Source organism: Mytilus galloprovincialis, chromosome 2 (assembly GCF_965363235.1).
Source record: "Mytilus galloprovincialis chromosome 2, xbMytGall1.hap1.1, whole genome shotgun sequence".
In the NCBI taxonomy this organism is placed as follows: domain Eukaryota; kingdom Metazoa; phylum Mollusca; class Bivalvia; order Mytilida; family Mytilidae; genus Mytilus; species Mytilus galloprovincialis.
The window spans coordinates 37,833,957-37,860,416 of record NC_134839.1 but is presented as its reverse complement, the minus strand read 5'-3'; the positions used below and the strand labels follow the sequence as shown (position 1 = coordinate 37,860,416).

General features: G+C 30.5%; 1 protein-coding gene across 1 annotated transcript in view; it reads left to right on the top strand.

The window, feature by feature from the left end:
* Positions 1–24,705, top strand: part of LOC143063541 (uncharacterized) — a 33,381-nt gene extending 8,676 nt beyond the window's left edge. Inside the window, exons 2-9 of the mRNA XM_076235744.1 lie at positions 11,851–11,941; positions 13,817–13,916; positions 14,926–15,038; positions 16,722–16,895; positions 18,810–18,900; positions 20,731–20,852; positions 21,792–22,571; positions 24,269–24,705. Coding sequence (XP_076091859.1) covers positions 11,893–11,941; positions 13,817–13,916; positions 14,926–15,038; positions 16,722–16,895; positions 18,810–18,900; positions 20,731–20,852; positions 21,792–22,571; positions 24,269–24,531 — 1,692 coding nt within the window. The 5' untranslated portion in view covers positions 11,851–11,892 and the 3' untranslated portion in view covers positions 24,532–24,705. The remainder of the gene's footprint in view (positions 1–11,850; positions 11,942–13,816; positions 13,917–14,925; positions 15,039–16,721; positions 16,896–18,809; positions 18,901–20,730; positions 20,853–21,791; positions 22,572–24,268) is intronic.
* The last annotated feature ends 1,755 nt before the right edge of the window (positions 24,706–26,460 follow it).

The following is a 26,460-nucleotide window of genomic DNA, read 5'->3' as shown; positions in this document are numbered from 1 at the left end:
TTTTTTGTACTTTACCTCCAAATAAATAATGAAAATAGCCAAGTTTGACAAAAGTTAATGGGTTTCCCTTTCATACGAAAACTGAATATAAATGTTTCCTATTATATATCAATTTCAAACTCATATTGATATGTTCAAACAGTTTATGTAAGTTTGTATTGTTAATGTAAGCACATGAGTGTCTAGATGGGTTCCTTTATTTCTTTATTCTTTAATTTTCACATCATTTTCTTCATCCTTTATTGATTTTGCCTATTATTGTCTAGTATTAATTATTTATGCCTATTTTGTTTCTATTCTTAATTTTCCCCACTTTATTCCGCACATTTTGCGAAATATTATATGCCCCCGGTATTCTTTCAATATATATATATACTAGTACCATCCTAAATCTATAATTAATTGAGAGTAACTGTTGTCTCCCATGAGAAAAGATGTGCGATATTATTCGGACAATTTTCTAGTGATTTAAAAGCTTTCTGTCAAGAATTTTGTCAATATATTTCTTAAATAAAGAATTATTGTGTACAAACAAAATATTTTTACATACCACGATTAGAAACAACATACAGTTTTTTTTTGGATTGACCGTCAAAAACAATACTTCAAAGTGTTTAACAACGAGTAGCAGTGATCTGTTTTAAACCACCCGTATTATTGCACTGTGTCAAAAATCGTACTCTTTCTACCGAAATGACTTACAAAGACATTGATCCAACGAACTTTAAACTGACAAAACATTAAAGATCTATGTATAAATGCATAATGGCCTGCCCAAAGACTCTTTTGGTACCCGATTACTTCAATTTTGCGATAATGACGCAATAGCTCTAGGACAACAGAAAACTTCTCTAAAACTATTTTGTTGTTTCCTTGCTCACTTCCTGGCTGCCCGCCCCGCTGCATGCGATGTTTTTACGAGAAAATGTTGACAGAAGACTGCACGAATGCATTTTTCACATTTTTTCTATAAATTCTTTTACTCCTTGACTTTCCAAAAAATATGTGCAAATTTGAAATAATTCTCAATAACTTTTGAGATAACTAAGTTCTTCGGATACTTTATATAGATTTAAAGCCGGACTTAAGAAACGTATATGCAATATAAACATGTGTCAAGTCAAAATTGGATGAAATGAGACTATAAACTTGTACTTGTTTCCGTTTTATGTTTATAATATCATATTCCCCAGTAAATTAAATGCGATTTGTATTTCCCTTTTTTAATATTATTTATTACTGTTAATTAGAAATATAGCAACCATGCTTAACAATTGTAAAAGCAAAAAAGAAGATTCGTATATGTTATTTTATTTAATTAAAAATACACCAACCTATCTTCAAAGTACATTGTCATAAAAAACATTGTACAAAACAAAATATCACATGTTTTCACATAATAAATAAATAAAATAAAGTGATAGAAAACATACTTTATACATATGGCATTTGCAATTAAGCAAGACATCGGAATCCACAGAGCAATAATGTCATACACCCAAACAAACAAAACAAAAAAGTTAATGTTTTCACCTACCACAATCGACTGTTTTACGACAATTTGTCTATAATTATAAGATTTACAAATATCTCGAATATCAGATGCATACAATAATAAATAATACACCTATATTAAACTGGCTTTTAAAACCCACAGATTTTTTTTTTCATATGGGCAGACATTATAAGTAATAAAAAAACATAAGTGCATACAAAATTGGATTTTTATTGTGTACTTACCTTCTCTAACAAAATGTTCGATTTTTGTGTATGTGTGTGTGGGGGTCTCTAACAAAAGATTCCATTGTTGTTTATTTATTATTTGTTGGGTTTTTTTAGGGGGGGGGGGGGGTAATGGGATTTCTGCCTGAGGAATATCGAATGAAACTAATAGCTTCGCACGGTGAAGGGAAGCAATTATAAAATTAAAAACCAATTGTTCAAAGAACAATTGAAGGTCTTTCAACCAATAAGGATCTATTTAGATATGAAAATATTAAAATTCAGTTGAAAATGTCAGTTCCTATGGCTTAATGATGTATAACTATGACTTTTAAGCAAAGGTCAAAATCTAGAACGTCCAATTAACCTATGACCTTGACCTCAATTTCAAGGTCATAGACTAAACATCTCAAATAAAAAGACACTAGTTCCTTAATATGTATGGTTCATGCGTAAAATCACTTTACGCATAATTCTTAATATAAGAGGGGCGAAAACTCCCTTTTTTGGTTTACGCACCCTTGCAACCAAAATTTATAAGTTACGACATGTCGCAACTAACAATTAAGTAAAAAAAAAATGTCGATATCTTATAAGGTTAATGAAAAAAGTTGAAAATAAGCCAAAATCAAAATTTAGAATTTGACCTTGACCTTTGACCTTGACCTAATTTTCATTTTTTTTGGACCAAGGATCTTAAATCAAAAGACCCTAGGTCTCTATCACTTATAGTTTACCAGTTAGAAATGCATATCACTGATATCATATATAAAAGGGGGGATTACTCTCATATGGAGTCTCCGGATAGCTTCGGTTGAAATGAAACAGAACATCCTAAGAATATAACGAGCAATTTAGAAAAATAAATTTGTCGGTTTCTTATATGGTTGCGAAGGAGTAGTGGCCACAAGAAAAACAGTGTTCGGGGAGATAACTCTTACAAGGTACAGTTTTTTGTTACGCGGTGTCAGTTTCAGAAGCGTATTAACTGGTCGATATCATTTACCTTATATCTAAGCGATATCTTGTGAAACAAAAAAACAGCGAAGGAAAAAAAAGTTGGCGGAAGAAAAAAAAAAAAATAATAATAATTAAAAAAACCAATTGTTCAGAGAACAATTGAAGGTCTTTCAACCAATAAGGATCTATTTAGATATGAAAATATTAAAATTCAGTTGAAAATGTCAGTTCCTATGGCTTAATGATGTATAAATATGAATTTTAAGCAAAGGTCAAAATTTAGAACGTCCAATTAACCTATGACCTTGACCTCAATTTCAAGGTCATAGACTAAACATTTCAAATAAAAAGACACTAGTTCCTTAATATGTATGATTCATGAGTAAAATCACTTTACGCATAATTCTTAATATAAGAGGGGCGAAAACTCCCTTTTATTGTTTACGCACCCTCGCAACCAAAATTTATAAGTTACGACATTTCGCAACTAACAATTTAGTAAAAAAAAAATTGTCGATATCTTATAAGGTTAATGAAAAAAGGTGAAAAAAAGCCAAAATCAAAATTAAGAATTTGACCTTGACCTTTGACCTTGACCTAATTTTCATTTTTTTGGACCAAGGATCTTAAATCAAAACACCCTAGGTCTCTATCACTTATAGTTTACCAGTTAGAAATGCATATCACTGATATCATATATAAAAGGGGGATAACTCTCATATGGAGTCTCCGGATAGCTTCTGTTGAAATGAAACAGAACTTCCTAAGGATATAACGAGCAATTTGGAAAAATAAATTTGTCGGTTTCTTATACGGTTGCGAAGAAGTAGTGGCCACAAGAAAAACAGTGTTTGGGGAGATAACTCTTACAAGGTAAAGGTTTTTGTTACGCGGTGTCAGTTTCAGAAGCGCATTAACTGTTCGATATCATATACCAAATATCTAAGCGACATCTTGTGAAAGAAAAAAACAGCGAAGGAAAAAAAAGTTGGCGGAAGAAAAAAAAAAAAAAAAAAAAAATAATAATAATTAAAAACCAATTGTTCAGAGAACAATTGAAGGTCTTTCAACCAATAAGGATCTATTTAGATATGAAAATATTAAAATTCAGTTGAAAATGTCAGTTCCTATGGCTTAATGATGTATAACTATGAATTTTAAGCAAAGGTCAAAATCTAGAACGTCCAATTAACCTATGACCTTGACCTAAATTTCAAGGTCATAGACTAAACATCTCAAATAAAAAGACACTAGTTCCTTAATATGTATGGTTCATGAGTAAAATCACTTTACGCATAATTCTTAATATAAGAGGGGCGAAAACTCCCTTTTATTGTTTACGCACCTTTGCAACCAAAATTTATAAGTTACGGCATGTCACAACTAACAATTTAGTAAAAAAAAATTGTCGATATCTTATAAGGTTAATGAAAAAAGGTGAAAATAAGCCAAAATCAAAATTTAGAATTTGACCTTGACCTTTGACCTTGACCTAATTTTAATTTTTTTGGACCAAGGATCTTAAATCAAAAGATCCTAGGTCTCTATCACTTATAGTTTACCAGTTAGAAATGCATATCACTGATATCATATATAAAAGGGGGGATAACTCTCATATGGAGTCTCCGGATAGCTTCGGTTGAAATGAAACAGAACATCCTAAGGATATAACGAGCAATTTGGAAAAATAAATTTGTCGGTTTCTTATACGGTTGCGAAGGAGTAGTGGCCACAAGAAAAACAGTGTTTGGGGAGATAACTCTTACAAGGTAAAGGTTTTTGTTACGCGGTGTCAGTTTCAGAAGCGCATTAACTGTTCGATATCATATACCAAATATCGTAGCGACATCTTGTGAAACCAAAAAACAGCGAAGGAAAAAAAAGTTGGCGGAAGAAAAAAAAAAAAAAAATAATAATAATAATAATCAGAACAAACCCTATAGGTCTTTCAACTGAAAGGTTGAAAGACCTAATAATAATAATAATAATAATTAAAAACCAATTGTTCAGAGAACAATTGAAGGTCTTTCAACCAAAAAGGATCTATTTTGATATGAAAATATTAAAATTCAGTTGAAAATGTCAGTTCCTATGGCTTTATGATGTAGAAATATGAATTTCGAGCAAAGGTCAAAATCTAGAACGTCCAATTAACCTATGACCTTGACCTCAATTTCAAGGTCATAGACTAAACATCTCAAATCAAAAGACACTAGTTCCTTAATATGTATGGTTCATGAGTAATATCACTTTACACATAATTGTTAATATAAAAGGGGCGAAAACTCCCGTTTATTGTCTACGCACCCTTGCAATTAAAATTTATAAGTTACGACATGTCGCAACTAACAATTTAGTAAAAATAATTTGTCATATCTTATAAGGTTAATGAAAATAAGTGAAAATAAGCCAAAATTAAAATTTAGAATTTGACCTTGACCTTTGACCTTGACCTCATTTTCATTTTTTTGGACCAAGGATCTTAAATCAAAAGACCCTAGGTCTCTATCACTTATAGTTTACCAGTTAGAAATGCATATCACTGATATCATATATAAAAGGGGGGATAACTCTCATATGGAGTCTCCGGATAGCTTCCGTTGAAATGAAACAGAACATCCTAAGGATATAACGAGCAATTTGGAAAAATAAATTTGTCGGTTTCTTATACGGTTGTGAAGGAGTAGTGGCCACAAGAAAAACAGTGTTCGGGGAGATAACTCTTACAAGGTAAAGGTTTTTGTTACGCGGTGTCAGTTTCAGAAGCGCATTAACTGTTCGATATCATATACCAAATATCTAAGCGACATCTTGTGAAACAAAAAAACAGCGAAGGAAAAAAAAGTTGGCGGAAGAAAAAAAAAAAAAAAAATAATAATAATAATAATAATTAAAAACCAATTGTTCAGAGAACAATTGAAGGTCTTTCCACCAAAACAATGAATTTTGATATGAAAGGTGTAAAAATAGGTTTAAAATGTCATTTCAATCGTCAAATGATAGCTTATTGTACGCTGATTCCAAAAATCTATGGTTTCTGAACAATATTGTTTTAGATAAGGGAGATAATTTCTTACTTCCGGTTAAAAAAACGCTATTTCCGATAATATTTGACTATTAACTTAACACTGATTCCAAAAATATCTGGTTCTATATACTTTTATATAAATAAAGTACAATAAATAGCTACTTCCGGTTTACACAAGGTCACTTCCGGTTGTTTTTTCAAGCTTAAATGGTTTGATACCGTTTGCCAAAAGTCTCATGGCTTTATCATGTATACACATAAGGTAAAAGCAAAGGTCAAAATCTAGAACGTCAAATTAAACTATGACCTTGAGATCAATTTCAAGGTCATTAACCAAGAACCTCAAATCAAAAGACCATAGGTCTTAATTATGTTTAGTTAATGAGTTATATCACCATACGCGTATTTTTAAATACCAAAGGGGAGAAAACTCCCTTTTACATTCAACGTACCCTTGCAAGCAAAATTTACGTGTTACGACATGTCGTAACAAACAATTCAGAAAAAATAATTTCTCGATATCTCATACGGTTTCTGGAAATGAGTGATAATGAGCCAAATTCAAAAATTAGAATATGACCTTGACCTTTGACCTTGACCTAATTTTCATTTTTTTGGACCAAGGACCTCAAATCAAAAGATCCTAAGTCTCTATCAATTATGGTTTACCAGTTAGAAATGCAATTCACTTATATCAAATGCATAAGGGGAAATAACTCTCATATGGAGCGTTCATATCACTTCGGTCAAAATAGGACAAATCATGCGAAGGATATAACGAGCAATTTTGTAAAATAAATTTGTCATAATATTTTACGGTTGCGAAGGAGATGCGCTAACAAGGAAAACAGTGTTTGGGGAGATAACTCCTACAAAGAAAAGTATTGGTTTACGCAGGGTAAATTTCAAAAGCGCATAAACTGTTCGATATCATATACCAAATATCTAAGCGACTTATTGCGAAACAAATGTTTATCGCAAGAACAAAATTAGGCGGAAGAAAAAAAAAAAAAAAAAAAAAATAATCAGAAGAAAAACAATAGGTCTTTCCACAGAAAAGTGGAAAGACCTAATTAAAAACCAATTGTTCAAAGAACAATTGAAGGTCTTTCAACTAATTAAGATCTATTTTGATATGAAAATATTAAAATTCAGTTGAAAATGTCTGTTCCTATGGCTTTATAATGTATAAATATGAATTTAAAGCAAAGGTCAAAATCTAGAACGTCCAATTAACCTTTGACCTTGACCTCAATTTCAAGGTCATAGACTAAACATCTCGAATCAAAAGACAATAGTTCCTTAATATGTATGGTTCATGAGTAATATCACTTTACGCATAATTCTTAATATAAGAGGGGCGAAAACTCCCTTTTATTGTTTACGCACCCTCGCAACCAAAATTTATAAGTTACGACATGTCGCAACTAACAATTTAGTAAAAAAAAATTGTCGATATCTTATAAGGTTAATGAAAAAAGGTGAAAATAAGCCAAAATCAAAATTAAGAATTTGACCTTGACCTTTGACCTTGACCTAATTTTCATTTTTTTGGACCAAGGATCTTAAATCAAAAGACCCTAGGTCTCTATCACTTATAGTTTACCAGTTAGAAACGCATATCACTGATATCATATATAAAAGGGGGGATAACTCTCATATGGAGTCTCCGGAGAGCTTCCGTTGAAATAGAACAGAACATCCTAAGGATATAACGAGCAATTTGGAAAAATAAATTTGTCGGTTTCTTATACGGTTGCGAAGAAGTAGTGGCCACAAGAAAAACAGTGTTTGGGGAGATAACTCTTACAAGGTAAAGGTTTTTGTTACGCGGTGTCAGTTTCAGAAGCGCATTAACTGTTCGATATCATATACCAAATATCTAAGCGACATCTTGTGAAACAAAAAAACAGCGAAGGAAAAAAAAGTTGGCGGAAGAAAAAAAAAAAAAAAATAATAATAATAATAATCAGAACGAATACAATAGGTCTTTCAACAGAAAGGTTGAAAGACCTAATAATCAGAACAAATACAATAGGTCTTTCAACAGAAAGGTTGAAAGACCTAATAATAATAATAATAATAATCAGAACAAACCCTATAGGTCTTTCACCTGAAAGGTTGAAAGACCTAATAATCAGAACAAACCCTATAGGTCTTTCAACTGAAAGGTTGAAAGACCTAATAAATAAATAAACAAATAAGTCATGTATAAGAAGGAACAATTAAAACAGCAGTCAAATTATTAGGTCTTTCAACCTTTCAGGTGAAAGACCTATTGTATTCGTTCTGATTATTATTAGGTCTTTCAACCTTTCAGTTGAAAGACCTATAGGGTTTGTTCTGATTATTATTATTATTATTTTTTTTTTTTTTTTTCTTCCGCCAACTTTTTTTTCCTTCGCTGTTTTTTGGTTTCACAAGATGTCGCTACGATATTTGGTATATGATATCGAACAGTTAATGCGCTTCTGAAACTGACACCGCGTAACAAAAACCTTTACCTTGTAAGAGTTATCTCCCCAAACACTGTTTTTCTTGTGGCCACTACTACTTCGCAACCGTATAAGAAACCGACAAATTTTTTTTTCCAAATTGCTCGTTATATCCTTAGGATGTTCTGTTTCATTTCAACGGAAGCTATCCGGAGACTCCATATGAGAGTTATCCCCCCTTTTATATATGATTTTAGTGATATGCATTTCTAACTGGTAAACTATAAGTGATAGAGACCTAGGGTCTTTTGATTTAAGATCCTTGGTCCAAAAAAATGAAAATTAGGTCAAGGTCAAAGGTCAAGGTCAAATTCTTAATTTTGATTTTGGCTTTTTTTCACCTTTTTTCATTATCCTTTTAAGATATCGACAATTTCTTTTTACTAAATTGTTAGTTGCGACATGTCGTAACTTATAAATTTTGGTTGCGAGGGTGCGTAAACAATAAAAAAGAGTTTTCGCCCCTCTTATATTAAGAATTATGCGTAAAGTGATTTTACCCATGAACCATACATATTAAGGAACTAGTGTCTTTTTATTTGAGATGTTTAGTCTATGACCTTGAAATTGAGGTCAAGGTCATAGGTAAATTGGACGTTCTAGATTTTGACCTTTGCTTAAAATTCATATTTATACATCATTAAGCCATAGGAACTGACATTTTCAACTAAATTTTAATATTTTCATATCTAAATAGACCCTTATTGGTTGAAAGACCTTCAATTGTTCTTTGAACAATTGGTTTTTAATTATTATTATTATTATTATTATTATTATTTTTTTTTTTTTTTTTTTTCTTCCGCCAACTTTTTTTTCCTTCGCTGTTTTTTTGTTTCACAAGATGTCGCTTAGATATATGGTATATGATATCGAACAGTTCATACGCTTTTGAAACCGACACCGCGTAACAAAAAACTTTACGTTGTAAGAGTTATCTCCCCAAACACTGTTTTTCTTGTGGCCACTACTCCTTCGCAACCGTAAAAGATTACGACAAATTTATTTTACCAAATTGCTCGTTATATCCTTAGGATGTTCTGTTTCATTTCAACGGAAGCTCTCCGGAGACTCCATATGAGAGTTATCCCCCCTTTTATATATGATATCAGTGATATGCATTTCTAACTGGTAAACTATAAGTGATAGAGACCTAGGGTCTTTTGATTTAAGATCCAAAAAAAATGAAAATTAGGTCAAGGTCAAAGGTCAAGGTCAAATTCTTAATTTTGATTTTGGCTTTTTTTCACCTTTTTTCATTAACCTTATAAGATATCGACAATTTTTTTTTACTAAATTGTTAGTTGCGACATGTCGTAACTTATAAATTTTGGTTGCGAGGGTGCATAAACAATAAAAGGGAGTTTTCGCCCCTCTTATATTAAGAATTATGCGTAAAGTGATTTTACTCATGAACCATACATATTAAGGAACTAGTGTCTTTTTATTTGAGATGTTTAGTCTATGACCTTGAAATTGAGGTCAAGGTCATAGGTTAATTGGACGTTCTAGATTTTGACCTTTGCTTAAAATTCATATTTATACATCATTAAGCCATAGGAACTGACATTTTCAACTGAATTTTAATATTTTCATATCTAAATAGATCCTTATTGGTTGAAAGACCTTCAATTGTTCTCTGAACAATTGGTTTTTAATTTTATTGTAAAGATTTAAAGATTCAAAAATCTTTATTTAACCTCAGACATAATAAGTGTGCAAGAGGATTGTATGCATATGAAATATTTTTTTATTGTTTGTTTCTTTGCGTTTTTGATTAGGTTAGTTTATTTTTGTTTGTTTGTTTGGTGTTTTGTTTGATTTTTGCTGAGCATAGTTTGTTATCAAAACTCTTATTTCAATTTTCAGGCGTAATAAAGAATCGGACACAAAAGATTCGCAGTTTTAGGTCAAATTTGATATTTTTTTTTTATTCAATTTTTTGCTGTTATTTAAAACATTTTGTTTTTATCAGCTTTAATCATTTCCAGAAATAAATACATTGATGTATTTTCGGAACATGACAGAAAGCATTTACGAACAAACTTCCTTTTCTAAATTATTTGAGTACTTACCTGACTAAGCTTAATAACTATAAAGACGAATAGATCATTTCACCATGATTGCTATTTATAATTTCATGGCCATATTAAGTAGAAGTAGTCAGGATAACAGTGATTCGCTTTTTTGATAAAAGAAATTTCATTTGTTTTTTAATTTGGAAGTTAACGATCAATCATTTACTTGGCTATCATGTAAAGACACATTTTCCTGTCAATCCTTATGTTTTTCCAAATGTCTAGACTTAAATAAATAAGAAAAAAATAATAGTTACAATGCATAATATATCTTTATTTATCCATAATAGTGAGAGAGAAAAAGAACGTCATAAACTTATTTGTCTTTTAGTTGATTGCAACCATCATTAAAGAGCATGTAACTATATGATTTTTTTTCATGAAAAAAAGAAGAATGTAATTATATGAATTTCAACCGAAAACAATTTCAACATATGTAATTTGTTCACTGTCTTCTTTATTACATCAAATGGAAAGTCGAAAACAGGGAGTAATGTAATATGCTCTTGAATTAAAAGTAGTTACTTAAATGATTAAACATTTTTTTTTATTAAAATGAAAGGAATGGTGATGTTTCTTTAAAAAAAAAAATACGAATGCTTGGTATTGTGTTTTAATACTACACCTCTAACCAATTAAAATTATAGACTGTTTGTGCATCGAATTACAAATTAAAACATGAAATTGTATATACATGTACAATTGTGTTACATCGTATATATTATAATTTAATTATATAACAATTTGACAAGAAAAGGTTTCTTATAAAACAGTAATTTAATTGTGATACGTGTTATAATGAAAAATAAAATTTAATACGAATACACCTGTGCAATATGTAAATTGAAACATTCATATCATAATCAAGGTCATACGATACTTGAAACTTATTAGTAATTGAAAAAAAGGTATTTTTTATATACTTAAACATGTTTAATGCGAAGTTTTACTATAAAAAAAAAATACGTGTACATAGACTTTCCAAATATATACAGCTCTGTCGAATCACTTTTTTGTACTTTGGCGCCAAAACCCGAAATTTATTTTTCTATCCAAAACTACAGGATGAAATGTTTTTGTTGATTATACTGCAAGGGTTCGTAATAAATGTTTTGGTAGGGAGACTTACGCAGAGGACTTAGTTGAATATATTCTGTATGCATGCATTGGTTCAATAACTTCATAGATACGATACATAGTTTAAATACCATTTTTTTGTAATTTTATTACAGCGTAAAAGCGTTGACTCACGTTCGGTATGAGCCGCGGAAGCGTTAAATTATCATATAATTACATCTTTTATGTTAAAAAAAATTCTTGTCACAGTGAGCACGTGCTTTGATTTTATATTTTATTCAGAAGTAAATAATCGCATTGGAATGATTGCTCTGTCAGTCAAAAGTATAAAATACTGTAAAAGATCTTATCTTAAAGTTTATATATCTTTGAAATACAATAATAACACTAAAAAGGAATAATAGAAAGTAATTGGCATATCCCTTTACCTAGATGTAAGCTGGTGTCAATTTTTATCGATCGCTTAATATTTTTTTTTATATTGGTATTTCAGACAGCATCATGACACTATGATTTGTAAAAGTGGAATTTAGACATGAACAAGTTTTATTGGTTAATACTGCTATCAATATGTTTCCCTAAAGGTATGTATATAACAAAGACTCATCAAAGATTTCAGTAAAAAACACAACTAAACAAATTTTGACCTGAGACGGCCATTTTGAACTGAACAGATAAATTGTCTTTTTTTCAGAATTATCCACTGCGGTAATTTCAGTCCTGTTCAGACAATTAGCATTCAATCAATATCTGATTAGTCTATGTTCAGACGGCTTAGTTGGTGCTATTAACATTGCTTTCTATGTTGATTTATGCAATTTCAAGCATTGATACCTATTTTGTCTTGTAAGTTCAAAGTAAAGTGGCAGTCGTAAAACTATACCTTATTCTGAATTGTACTGAAACATTCAATGACATCGAAAAACATATGAGAGCGCACTTATTCCATTCCAGGAAGTTGGATAGCATTAAAACATGCATTTCTTATCCGAGGAACAGGACAAGTATGCCCTCTTTATTCCTTAATCTTCCTACATCTTGGATTAGGAAATAACAAATAACAATTGGTCTAGATCTTTTCATGCAATGGGCAAATTTCGAAAGTAGTATGTAATTCATATGTATGACTTTTCTTGTTAATATAGAAAATTAATTTTTTATCATACTTACGGCTTTATTGAAAAAAAAACAGAATATTTTAGATTTTAGATAAAGAACCTTTTTGTAATCGAATGTGATATGAATTTGACTTTTTTTATAAAGTAGAAAAAAAGTCTGGTGACCTCTATGTTTCTTTTTTTCATATTTTATCTTTAAACTATAGTGTGTAGTTTTCTTTTAATCACACAAAATTGGATTTGCTGAGCATAATCTATACACAATTTGACAATTTTGCACAACCTGTAGAGTGAAAATAGACTTCTGACCCACACTTTTTATCAAAAGTTCTATATATTCTAATTCACACATCCTTCTACCTTTAGACTAAAATTCATTTTTACAAGTGAAAAGCTCATCAACGATATCAGTGTAAAAAAATATCAATATATGACAATGAAAAACAAATCAAGGATATCAGTATAAAATTTCATCAAAGCTATCAGTCTGAAAAACTGGTTAAAGATATTTCCATGAAAAACTCATCAAAGATATCAATATGAAAAACTGGTTAAAGATATTTCCATGAAAAACTTATCAAAGAGATCAATATGAAAAACTGGTTAAAAATCGGGTTGTTGTCTCTTTGGCACATTCCCCATTTCCATTCTCAATTTTATTCCATGAAAAACTCATCAAAGATATCAGTATTAAAAATTATCAAAGATACCAGCATGAAAAAACAACAAAAGAAATAAGTATGAAAACTAATCAACGATATCAGCATGAGAAACTCAAAGACATCAGTATGAAAACTAAAAAAAAATATGAGCTTAAGAAATCTCATCAAATATATATGTATGAAAACCAGCAAAGAAATCAGAAAAAACTCATCAGATATTAGTAAACCCACTCATTAAAGATATATCAGTATAAACACTCACCAAATATATACCAATTGTACATTGGGGAGATGTGGTATGATTGCCAATGAGACAGCTAACCAACAAAGATAATAGCACGTGAGGCAAGTGCATCTATAATGTCACAAAAGAACGACCTAACACTACTTGCAGTTACTGACAGTTAGTTCAAAGGTGATCACAACTAGTAAACAAACTATTTTTTTCAGACTGGAAAATCAATCAAAACACAGCCAATGGATTTAGTGTAGAAACTTCATAAACTGTCTGAGAACATTTTAAACTTGTATCCGAATATGAGTGCTAAACTTGTGGCTAAATGAAAATAAATCTACGGTTGCCATGAATTATTTTGATTCTATAAAAGAATGTGTTTTCACTAGATCTTTGTCACTTTATTGATTCATTTATTTGTTTTTATTAAAAATGTTATTTTAGTGTACAGCCAGTGTTCAGGTTCATCATTAGTCATAGAGTTACAGATGTTTACCAAAATATATATTGAGTCTCCAAATTTTCAATCAGGAAATTATTCACAGTACGTATAACGGATATCCAATTATATTTCTTTCTAAAATGTCTTTTCCATTTATTCTAATAATTCATCCAAGAACTTCTCAAAAACAGGCTGATACTAGTAAATGCTGAAACACACAAGAATAGACACTACAAAGGTTTCATTTACACGAAGGCCTATGTTTCAACTCCCATGTATTTGATGTTTGATGTTTCAGATCTTTATATACTATAATAAACGTCTCTTATGTTATTTTATCGATTGTGTTCCATTCACGATTGCGATATTTTGACTAAATGTGGATTAGTTGGCATGCGATGCATGAAAGCAATATACATTTTACCCGGTCATGTTTCTTTGCGGTCAATGTCATTCCCTTAGTTTTTGTGTTTTGTACCTTGGATACTTGAAACTTGAACGGTAGTATAATACTGATACCTCTAATTACCACAGATGCGCTTTTGATCTTCATTATAGTCACAAATAGCGCTAAAATAAAAACAGTGGGATGTTTCTAAAAAGAAGGTAAACAAAATAAAACTTACTTATTTTCAAGGATGCCGGATAAAGATGCGTGTCCAATGATCAATAAATGGAAACAAAAAACATTGTTGGAAGTGTGATAACTGTGCATGATATGCAATGAAAATACATTTAAAATCAAGAAATAAGGGGGTTACATGAAACAGTCTTATAACTCTGATTGAAATAAAGATTGACAATTCGCTACATTCAAATTCCTGCGGATTCGTTGTTCTGCCTCAAAATTTTAACATACCCGCTATATTATCATCCATTATGACCAAACTCGAGTATCTTGAATAAGTATTCAAAAGTAGAACGGATCTTGATCAGATTCTTGTTATCGAAGTATCTGTTGTTGAACCAGATTGTTTTTTAAAAAAGAGGAACACACAAGTAGAACAAAATAATGGAGTTAAAAAGCACCCTTACTAACAATTGTTAATTCAGATACAAGAGCTGTATTATTATGTATTTTGTTTGTTTGATTGTTCTTGTACTATTTCAGGAACCTTAACTGCTCCTGGAGAGTTATATCTTCTTCAAATACAAGCAGTCTTCTTTATAGGGTTCGTCATGTATTAGAGGTACCCACTAACGATATTTTGAAGATCTTCAAAGGTAATGCAATATGATTAAAGATATTTGTCGTTTAACGTCATTTCAATCAAATTAGCAACGTCATTTGCAACAGAGTATAACAGCTACGACATCAAGTGACATAATCAATTCAACTTTGATATATATCAACCTTACCTTAGACAATGGAGAAATGAATCAACTTTATATTCAATTTAGTAGTTCATGTGTATTTATAAAATGATAATTCAGAAACTAATCGAGAGTTTCGTTTCATGTCCGTATAGATGCATGTATATTTATGCCCCATTTATGGGCATTATGTTTTCTGGTCTGTGCATCCGTCCGTCCGTTCGTTCCTCTGTTCGTTCATTCTTCCTCCGTCCGTCCGTTCTTTCGTCTGTTCGTCCCGTTTCAGGTTAAAATTTTGGTTAAACTTTTTGGTCGAGGTAGTTTTTGATGAAGTTGAAGTCCGATCAACTTGAAACTTAGTTCACATGTTCCCTATGATATGATCTTTCTAATATAATGCCAAATTAGAGATTTTATCACATTTTCACGGTTCACTGAACATAGAAAATGATAGTGCGGATGGAGCATCCGTGTACTTGGGACACATTCTTGTTTCTTTATAAACTAAAAGGTAAATGAAAACGGTATATATGGTATATATAAACATCATAGTTAAATCATATCAAATCTCATTCAGAAGGAATGCACCACGCAATGTCATTGGAAAATTGAATTGTTTTGCATTTATTTATCCAAATAGTTCTGTGATGCACATAAAGAGCTTAATCTGTTTCAGTGTTTTTGAATGGAAATTAAACAAATAAATTGTTTTTCTGAAAAGCCTAAATATAAAATGTCAGATATTAGTCTTTATTTTATTTCTAGTATCTGACCTATTTCTTTCGATTTCCTTACTAGATCTTTTCCCCTTTTACAATGAAACGTTTCAAATGTTAAGCTAGAATATAAATGCGTTGTTTTCATGGTTATTAACAATCTTAAAAGACAATATTTATTACACGTATAGGTCAAGTTCCGATATGTGACTTGTGCAAAAATATTAATATAATATGGTAATGTTTGCAAAAAGCATATGCCCATACAACTTTCTAGACTGTAGTTTTAGTAAAATTAAGATTAGGAAATATATCACTTTATTTTCATGTCCTTTGCAGAACATATTCTCTGTAAGCTTTTATTAAAATCGTCAACATGCGTCCTGGTGTTTACTTTCATGTAAAAATACGCACAGAATCCAAACATATCGTTTAAGTAGAAAGGTTTGTTTTTAATTTGAGTGAAAGTTTAAAATGATTTTTCGTTAATAAAGCTGACTGATTACTTGCAGCTCACAGACGAAATAAATGTCCGAAAAAGTCTCATCTGAACTATTTGGTATTTTACGTTCAAGTTCAACTTTCTTGGAACCTCGGTATTCCATATCTGGATATGGCACATGAATATATCACAGTTAAAGCGGTCGTGTTGCCAAAACACTTCATATCTTACGTAGTTTAGGCAATGTGTCTTCATTATGTTATGTTCGTCAAGTTTTTAGCTAAGAATTCACTATTTCGACATTGTTTCAAAACATGCCTTTTTGTGATTACTTTATTATTAATATTATGACCGGACTATTTCTTTCTGTGATCGAAGTGAATCATTTTGAAAGGAAATGACGTAGACTGTATTTGTTTTATTTTTTCTATTCAGGTTTAGATGACACGGGAAAGGTCTTGATTGATACCACCAATAACGATTCTCCAGATAAAACTATTCCAGGGACAGCTAGCGTGGAAGGGTTATACGTACAGTTCACCTCAGATGATGACCAAACAAATAATGGAAAAGGCTTCAGAATAGATATCATTGAATCTTCTGATATGTGTAAGATTTTTCCTCTGTAATTATAATATTTGATCTTTGAATGGACTTGTTATCGTGTGTAGCAAAATATAGTCATAGGCAATCAAAGATTCAGAAAGTATTTTTTTTATAAAAGTATATATTATCACTAGAGAAATCTAAGGAAGTAACATAACTATGCTTTACATATGTAAACTATAAATAGGTGAGAACTTATATTGCAGTTGAAATGGGAAATTGGAATTGGGAGACGACTCTTTACAATTTCACAGATTAAATACACCTGTACAGTGATACGTATGTTCTGAAAAAAAACCCAGATATTTCATCAAGAACATGCAACACAGGTCGTCCCTTTAAGTTACCGAAATAGACAAAAGGATTATCAGTAAAGCCATGTATGGATCTGTTGTAGAGTTATCACTTTTTTAGACGTTCTTATCAAAATAAATATTTCGGTGACTGTATCTTACGATCCTTTACGATAGATAATTTAGCTAACCTGCATTTAATTTCATTGTGTGCTTAATATTTCATTTACTGTGTAACAATTCAAGATTCTACTGACGAGGTAAGGTAACACTAAGAAACCGAAAGCTGAATTGTTTAGTTCATTCTAGATGGCTGAGTGGTCTAGAGCACTGGACATAGTACAGGCTGTGTTATCTCAATATCTCAACATTATGAGATCGAATCCCGCGAGGAAGACCACAAATTTGCAAATTTAACATTGTCGTGATGATATTTAGAGTGATTATGAATATATGTTTTCAGCCGTGTATCACCTTCACTGGTGATCCAATTGATGGATCGGTCATAGATGTATCACTTGTTTAGACATACATATTTATATATCATTTATTTGCATTAACATTATTTCAATATAAATCAGTTTCTTTTTGTATATATTTCATGATATGTAGTTGTATGAGTAGTCTTTTTTATGTGGTTATTTGTTTGAGATGTATTGCATGACATGCGTTTTGTAATGACTATCAGCATGATATATCTTTAACTTTACTTTAAAGACTTTTCATATTTTCATAATGTGAACAATTTTGGGTGTATCTCCTCCAAATTCTAATGAAGATCTTGAAAATTATGCCTATATACAAATATAGTCCTTTCTAATTTTAAATGTGGAACTGTTCCATGATGCATAGCTACACTGCTATTAGGAATTGAAAATGGCACATGTGAAAGCGTATTCGCCATAATATATGTTCAAAATATTAATTGCGTTCGAAGTAAAGTGTATGTTCAAAATCAAGACAATGTCAGTAAATTTCCATTGCTTCAACTTAGTTTATTTTTGCCAATTGAATTTGGAGAATGGAAATGAGTTTGACATTTTGAATAAATACATTATTTTCAAATGATGCATGATTACCAAACAAAATGATGACGTTTACCACCAAAATTATTACTTTCCAATGATTTTTTATGTTTTTATGAATTTTGAGTCTAAAGTATTTAATTTGTAGAAAGTAAAATACATGACATGGTTGGTTTTGATGTACAAAATATATTGCAATTATTTTGTGCTTTTGATATAACCAGATTTCAACCTGCAGCTGACATCTTTTAAAATTGTAGAATTTATCCTATTTTTGTTTAACATGGCTAAAAAATAAAAACAGACAAACAATTGTACACAAAACATAAGAAAAAAAAATAACATTGTTTCTTTTAATTTTTCATTGTTGTTACTGTACTATGGACATCTTTTAAGTATACCTTTAACTTATTTGTTTAAAAAGAACATAGTCAAAAGGGTTACATAGACCTTCTATGATTCATCATTTTATAAGCAAGTATTCCAATATATTCAAATTTGTGGCAAGAAGAGCGTAGTTTAATTCAACTAGAATGGTTTATTTTAAAAGAGATTACTGAGAGAATATATACATGTATATTAAATTGTATTTTTTTCAGCAGGAAGAGATTGTTCTAAAACAAGTGTCCTGGAAGCCGAATCTTTACCAAAATTCATTACTAGTCCAAATTTTCCAAAAAACTACCAAGAGTAAGTTTTGTTATAGTTTGTTTATCAAATAATAACAGGAATCATATTTAAAATATTCTTTTCCCTTCAGTTTCGCGTTTATGGCACAAGAATATACCTTTTTGGTTCTGCCAAATTCATACGAGTATTGTTAAACATTAAGACACAATTTAAAAACATCCGTTCACATTGATTATAATTGCAGTTTCTCAAAATGAATTAACCTAGCTATATATCATTAATAATTCATAAGTTTATCTGATAATATAAACAATGTATAAAAAAGAATCATTTCAAATATACCTATATTTGTCAAATAGTTTGAATTTTTTGTCATCTTTCAAATAGCATATTTCTGCATCTACAATGTGAATTATTGAAGGAATATGATTCAGACAATCCGAGATACAACACCACAGAAATAAAAATTAAGAATTTTCCTACCGTATGTGATATAAGTTGAATGGAATTTGATGTGACTGTCATAAAAGTGAGAGATTTCGTTAGCAATAAAACAAGGTTCAATCCACCTCTTTCTACATATGAAAATGCCTGTACCAAGTCAGGAATATGACAGTTATTATCCATTCGTTTGATGCGTTTTTTGTTTTGATTTTGCAAATTGATTAGCGACTTTCCGTTTTGAATTCCTCGAAGGTTATTATTTTTGTGAAGGATATTAAAAAATGATGGTATGTGTGGTATTTGATTAATCTTTTTACTTCACAGCACAGCGCATTTGTTTTGAACCTTGACTCCACTTTCGTAAAGTAAATGGTAGACAAGATAGTGCTCTATACGTTTTTTTTTTCTTCAATTCAGTAATCCTTTATTAATTGTTTTGAATTTTTGATAACATATTGCATATTGTATTATGTGTTTCGGACTCCGGTTTTGTGTTTTTTCATTGAAAACGTAACTGCAATATTGTATTGTTCTTAAGAATGTAAATGTTAGAAAACACACGACGTTTTGTGACATTTTGACTAGAAACAAACAAACATAGCGTGTTTATTTTCTTTTTATTATTTTCCCTTTTAACTTCTATATATTTTTTCATACACAAAGAAACATCTTTTCACGTTGAAAAACATTTTCTTGTCTAACTAAAAACAAAACGCAAATGCATATTGTTATACATTAGACATTAAACAAATACGGCGAAAACGTCACAAAAAAGGCAAGTGTGACATTTCAACGTATTTAATAAAATAAAGAATAAAGGAAATAAGTTAAACAATATATTATTATGGAAAATATACAAAACTTTATATTTATTGTATAATTTTGACACACATATATGTAAAATGTGAAAAGTGTCTGCAGCATTCGTTCGGAAGATCTCTTTGTAAAATGAGAGAGAAATGTTTTGTGAGAGAAATAACAAAATCAAAAGATCGTATTTTCTGCGACGATCTTTTTAAATATTGTAACAACACTATTTTATGGCTTGTCATGTACGGAATAAAATGATATATTATATTATATTTATTTTAATATCGCTCTCACCTTCTTACCTATCCATATTTTTAAGCATTTTTCGGCTTTTCCAGAAAACAAAATGAACTTCTCATCCTTGTTAAGCAATTGCAATTTTTTTTTTGAAGTTAAAGTTTAATTAAAGACGGAAATAACATTAAAATAATACTGGCCATATATTGCGGTGTTACTTTTAAATAGCGCTAAATCTGTACTATAAGTGATCATATACGAGTTATAAAATGAAAATGCTTCATTTTAACCTTAATGCTAGAATCTCACTATAAATTCACAAGTTATACTCGATTTATAGAGATGAATTATAGAGTATTTTAAAATTATAACTTTTGAGTCTTTTTTTTTTTTTTTTAGGGATACCGATTGCTCATGGAATATATCTTCTACGGACAGTTCAGTCATAGTAATATCCGTGGTGTATATGGATGTTGAAATAGAAAATACTGACTCTTGTTATGATTATCTCCTAATCGGTGGTAAATACTTTATATATAATATATACTTAAGTTATGCATAACCGCACTGACATATATTTCATGCATTGAAATGTATTGAGATCGGCGCATTTTGGTTTGATATTTCTGATATATTGATAATTGTCCATGAAAGTAAGTATTGAAAGTTTATAATTGAAACTTAAACCTCTTTCATATTTATTTTGATTATTCTTGCCATTCATTCACTCTTTTTTTTATTTAATACACGTATTCAAACCAGGTTTAATCCACCATTTGCTAAATAAGAAAATGCCTGTACAAAGTTAGGAAAAGGTCCGTTGTTATCCATTCTTTTGATGTGATTGATCTTTTTATTTTGCCATTTGCTTATGGACTTTCGTTCAGAATTTTAATTATTTTACTTCTTAATATTAACGAAATACAATACTCATTTATATACTCTTGTCACGAGTCGATTTTGATTTTTAATAGTATCATAGTACCTAATATTGATAATTGGTCTGTTTATAAATGTAAACTTGATAATCAGTTGTCACTTTTTAATATGTTTTAAACAGGTCCAAACAACTACCATATTTCATATTTGGAAAAGAGATCGCAAAGATCAATTGGCTATCTGTTTTTATCCATTTGTGATCCAATCAAAGCATAGAAATAAAAGGCATTACTATAAAAAGCACAACTGCAAGATTCGTTAATTTCCCACAAGGATAACATTTCCTGGAGCAAAGTTAACTTTCTAGTTAGAAAATATTATAAAGTCTTACATTTAAAAATATGTATTCTTTTTTTTTTCCGCGATGATGTCAAAATATTAAAATTAGATGATGTCGGCATAATAAAACATCTAAAGTCCTTTATGAAAAAGTAATATTCAAAAGAATAAGTTTATCCCTTGTGTTCTTGATCTGTCAAATTTGTATTGATTTCTTTATAAGCAAATTTGACTCATTTCAGATTCTGGCCAACTTTGTGCACATAACGAATGGAACGATGAATCATTATATGAATACAATGACTCTGTTTCAATCAAATTTAAAAGTGACGATCAAGTAAATAAAGGGGGATTTGTGATCTCGTATATGATGTTAATAAAAGAACCAAAAACCACAGAAAATATTGGAGAACAAAACACATCAACGCAACCAGTAAGTACATCGTTCTTGCTTACAACAATTATAAGCCATGAAACGTCATCTGATTCGTCTTTATCATCTACACAATCATTTAATTCATCGATGCTGTCAACAAAAAATACTGAAACACAAACAACAGACACTGATATTTTATCGACGCAAACAGCAAGCACTTCATCACTGTCTATAACAACCTCATCACTAATCAGTGCCACTGCCGAATCATCAAGCAAAATGGAAAACACATCTTTACTATTTACAACTACAACTGAGCTTCCATCTACGATCAATACTACAGATCTATCAACATCAACTAAAGATTCAACGTCATCGTTATTTTCAACAACTCGTATAGAATCAAAGACCTCAGATATCAAATTTTCTTCAACACCGACAGGAACCACATCTTTGCTGACAATTACTCAAACTACGGACACTACAGATTTATCGACGTGGTCACAAAGTACAACCATAGCCTCTCCAACGACTATCGATGGTATGACAACTGAAACCTCGTCCATATCTTCTACTATCGCGTTTGAAACAACAAATGGATATATACATCAGTCAACTACAACTTCAACTGAACAGGAAGTAGAAAGTAATATTTTATTTATATCATGATATTGTTATGTTTTTCCCGACAGGTTTAATGTTTTATTTTGTTTTACATTACATGAATTTACATTAATTGGCTCAATTGAATTGCACAAGCAGTAGTATGAAAAGGAAGAAAAGGACGTACATCGATTCGACACAGAAAAATTATAGATAAGGAGACAAATATATTTTGACAAAAAAGACACAGAAAAATTATAGATAAGGAGACAAATATATTTTGACAAAAATACAACGCAGACAAATTATAAACGTGAAAGCTTTGTACCACATTTTGATTCGTGTTGATCCATAATACTGAATTTATATTTATCCCAAACATGATAGATACAATAACTAATATCAATAGTACAAAAAGAAAAATAATTTAGCCACAAGAAAGATTTAAAAAACATAAACACTACTATTGCAAAAAACCTATATGACAGTATATTTCACATAATGTTCGTTGTTCTTAATTTTATATCTGTTTTTTTTTCAATCTTAAAATGAGACTTTATTTGACTGCAGAATTGTATTTTCTATTCGTATAGGTTAGGCCTAGCAATATTAAAGCTCAGAAATTTGGAGTTATCTCACTTTGATTAGTGAAGCTGCATTCTTAGACTAAATATTGAATATATGTCCATCTTTAACTAACGGTCTGTGAAGAATAAAAAGAGGCCAATATTTTCTCTATTAACTTTCTATTTAATAAAGCCTCGTGACCGAACAACACTGATAATTAACTCATGCGCTACGCGCATTCGGGAATTAATGTGTTGTTCGGTCACTCGTTGAATATTTTTCTCTATGTCAATGGACAGAGAGAAATGTATAAAACTACAAAAAATAAGATTTGTTCTGAACGGACGGACGCTATTGTGTCCTAAGATTTGTTTGAATTTTGGTGTTTCAACGCCACTTTTAGGCACAGCATTTAGGCTATTTCGTGGCGGCTAGTTTTGTATAGGTCGATCAATCCGGAGAAAACCTTCGAACTCACAACCTTAGTGGTAACTGGCTACCGAGGCCCCTTGTTTCCTAAGATAAATTAGTACTACGAGTGGACATCTCAACTGAAGTGATGTTATGCATATCAGCCCTGGATTTTGTTTCAATGAAGACACTATGGATATAGAGTTGTCTTTTATAAAGAAGCCAAAAGTCCATATTTGTAATGATCAACAAAACATTGGTGACAGCAACGGAATTTCTGGGTTAAAGCTGTATCCATTAAAATGTGACATCTGTCGAAGAAAAAAACAATCGTCCGCGTTTCCGGACTTGCTACCTAATATGACTTCTTGAAATGATTTAAAAGTCATAAGCAACACCAGTGGTGCCTAAAGTTAAGCAGAAAATGTTTTCAGCCCTAAACGTATGAATTGGCTATATATTTTGTTTAGTCTATTGAAAACTGATGTGTTGACTATTGTTTTTTTTTTATTCTGTCGGTCATGCTGATGTCTGTTTTTCTTGAATTCAAAATACACTCGCAAGCATCTTTTCAGAATAAATATCATGATATATTGACATCTTTCACTATACAAATTTATTATCTTACCACTCTTGTAGTATATCGCTCATGCCCTAGAATGAATTTCGTTTAAAAATTGCAATTTGAGATATAAGACATTTTTGCAGTGTAGAAATTTCTGGCAACTTAAGGCACTATATTATGTTTTAATATTATTACAGACAAAAGCCCAGTGTCATCAGCGGCAACTGCTGGAATTATTACAACCGCAATTATAGGAGTAGCAGGTATTGGGGCTTTGCTTGCTGTAATTGCTTATTTGATGGTGAAGAAAACAGGAGGAAAGCATGAAACATCTACCAAACAAGCAAAGACTAAGAATACACGTGTTCCCGATAACACAACTCCATCTTGGATAACTTTGATTAATTCGATGAAAAAATCCGGATATGACCCAGTATTTTTAAACATTGAAAATACTTGAGACATAATTATATAATGATATTCTTTTAAAAAGATTGAAATACTGAGATTGGTTTGTAATTGAAAAATATAAAAATTATTAAATATGTATAAAATCAGTTCATAAACATAACCCTCTATTTCATTTGTCATGAAAACAATATTTTTATATCAAAATAAAATGTCTCATATATTTTTTTCCCTTTAAATTATTTAAACTTCTGATAAATGCTTTACTTTATTAGTATATACAATAATGATCGATGTTGTCTTGTCTAAATTTAGTAGCCCCTTGTGAAAATTAAAAGATCGCTAAATGGAAATTAGCAGAACCACTGAAAACAAGTTAAACGAGAGGTTTTTCCATAACAAAAATACGTTCTCCGGAAGGGATTTCATAGCATACCCGGATTTATAAGTTCATCGTATTACATAAATTAAATTAAAATTGATATGCCAATGCATATTACTTTTTATAGCTACACAAATCTTTTGGTATTTATATGTTGCAATTTTCAAATACAACTTGTTCATTCTGTTGTCCTATCAAAAGAAGATAAACAATTTCACAAATCATCTAATATAATTGCTTAAGGAGGTAGACCTAGGTTAAGGAAAATAACTCTTAAAATCATCAGTACGTTTGTGTCAACCATTTTCAAAAATATATTCTAAGCTTCTAGCTTACATAGATTATTTTCAATCTGTTTCAGGTAAATGCTTAAAATACATTGATGAACTTGACTTTTACAAACGCTTAACTGATTTAAAGAGTTATCTCCCTGAACCAAGGTCTACCCCCTTAAATCCACTTTTCATGAGCTTTGATGAATAGTTGTCTTATTGGCAATCATATCTCGTTTCCTTATTTGTAAATAGTATTGGCATGTATTAGATTTTAGACCGCTTTCAAATGCTTTGGTTTCGATCATCCCTGAGAACATTCATTGTTGAAACGCTCACCTGGTGAAGTAAAAGAAAAGAACTGTCAAAGTTACTATCAATAGCTATCAAAAGTACCAGGATTATAATATAGTACGCCAGACGCGCGTTTCGTCTTCATAAGACTCATCAGCGACGCTCATATCAAAATAGTTATAAAGCCAAACAATACAAAGTTGAAGAGCATAGAGAATCCAAAATTCCAAAAAGTTGTGCCAAATACGGCTAAGGTAATCTATTCCTGGGACAAGATATGACATGAAAAGCTAAATAATTGTCCTTTGTCAAATTACCAAATTGTTTCAAATCATTTACTATGATTTACTCATTCATGTTTTATATTACAAAAAAAAACACTAAAAAAAATAAAGATGATGTGATTATAAACATCAAGTATCATATATCATGACCACGAGGCAGCGTTTGCCTTTGAAGAATGACACATTTGCTGTAATTGCAATTGTAGTTATATTTTGTTTTACTATACATTTTGTCCTTTTTGGATGTATAAGCTCTATATTATTTTTATAAACTTTTCTTTTCAAATTTTTTTGGTCTCGAGCATCACTGAAGATACTTTTCTTGTAGGAAAGTGCTTCTGGTGCAGAAACAATTTGTACCGTTAATGTTAAAAATACAAAATGCAATAGAGCGTTTTGAATTGAAATGGATTCAATGTCTTGTGTGCCATTATATACATATACACATATTACATTGGTATATCGGATTAGATATAACACTTTGATAATTTTACTCCATGTAAAAATACAGAAATGATAACTCCCCAACTCCCAATATATGATACGGTTATGTATTAGCAAAAATAAGCTCTGATTTCACAATTTTTTTATCAATATTGGTTCAGGTAAGTGATATCGTAAATATATAAACAAACAAAACTAATTCCAAATGAAAATTTATCTGACGGGACATATTGATCAATATTCATCATGGTCATTTGTATTGAAAAACAGAAACTTAGTATTGATATACGATATACGTACATTAT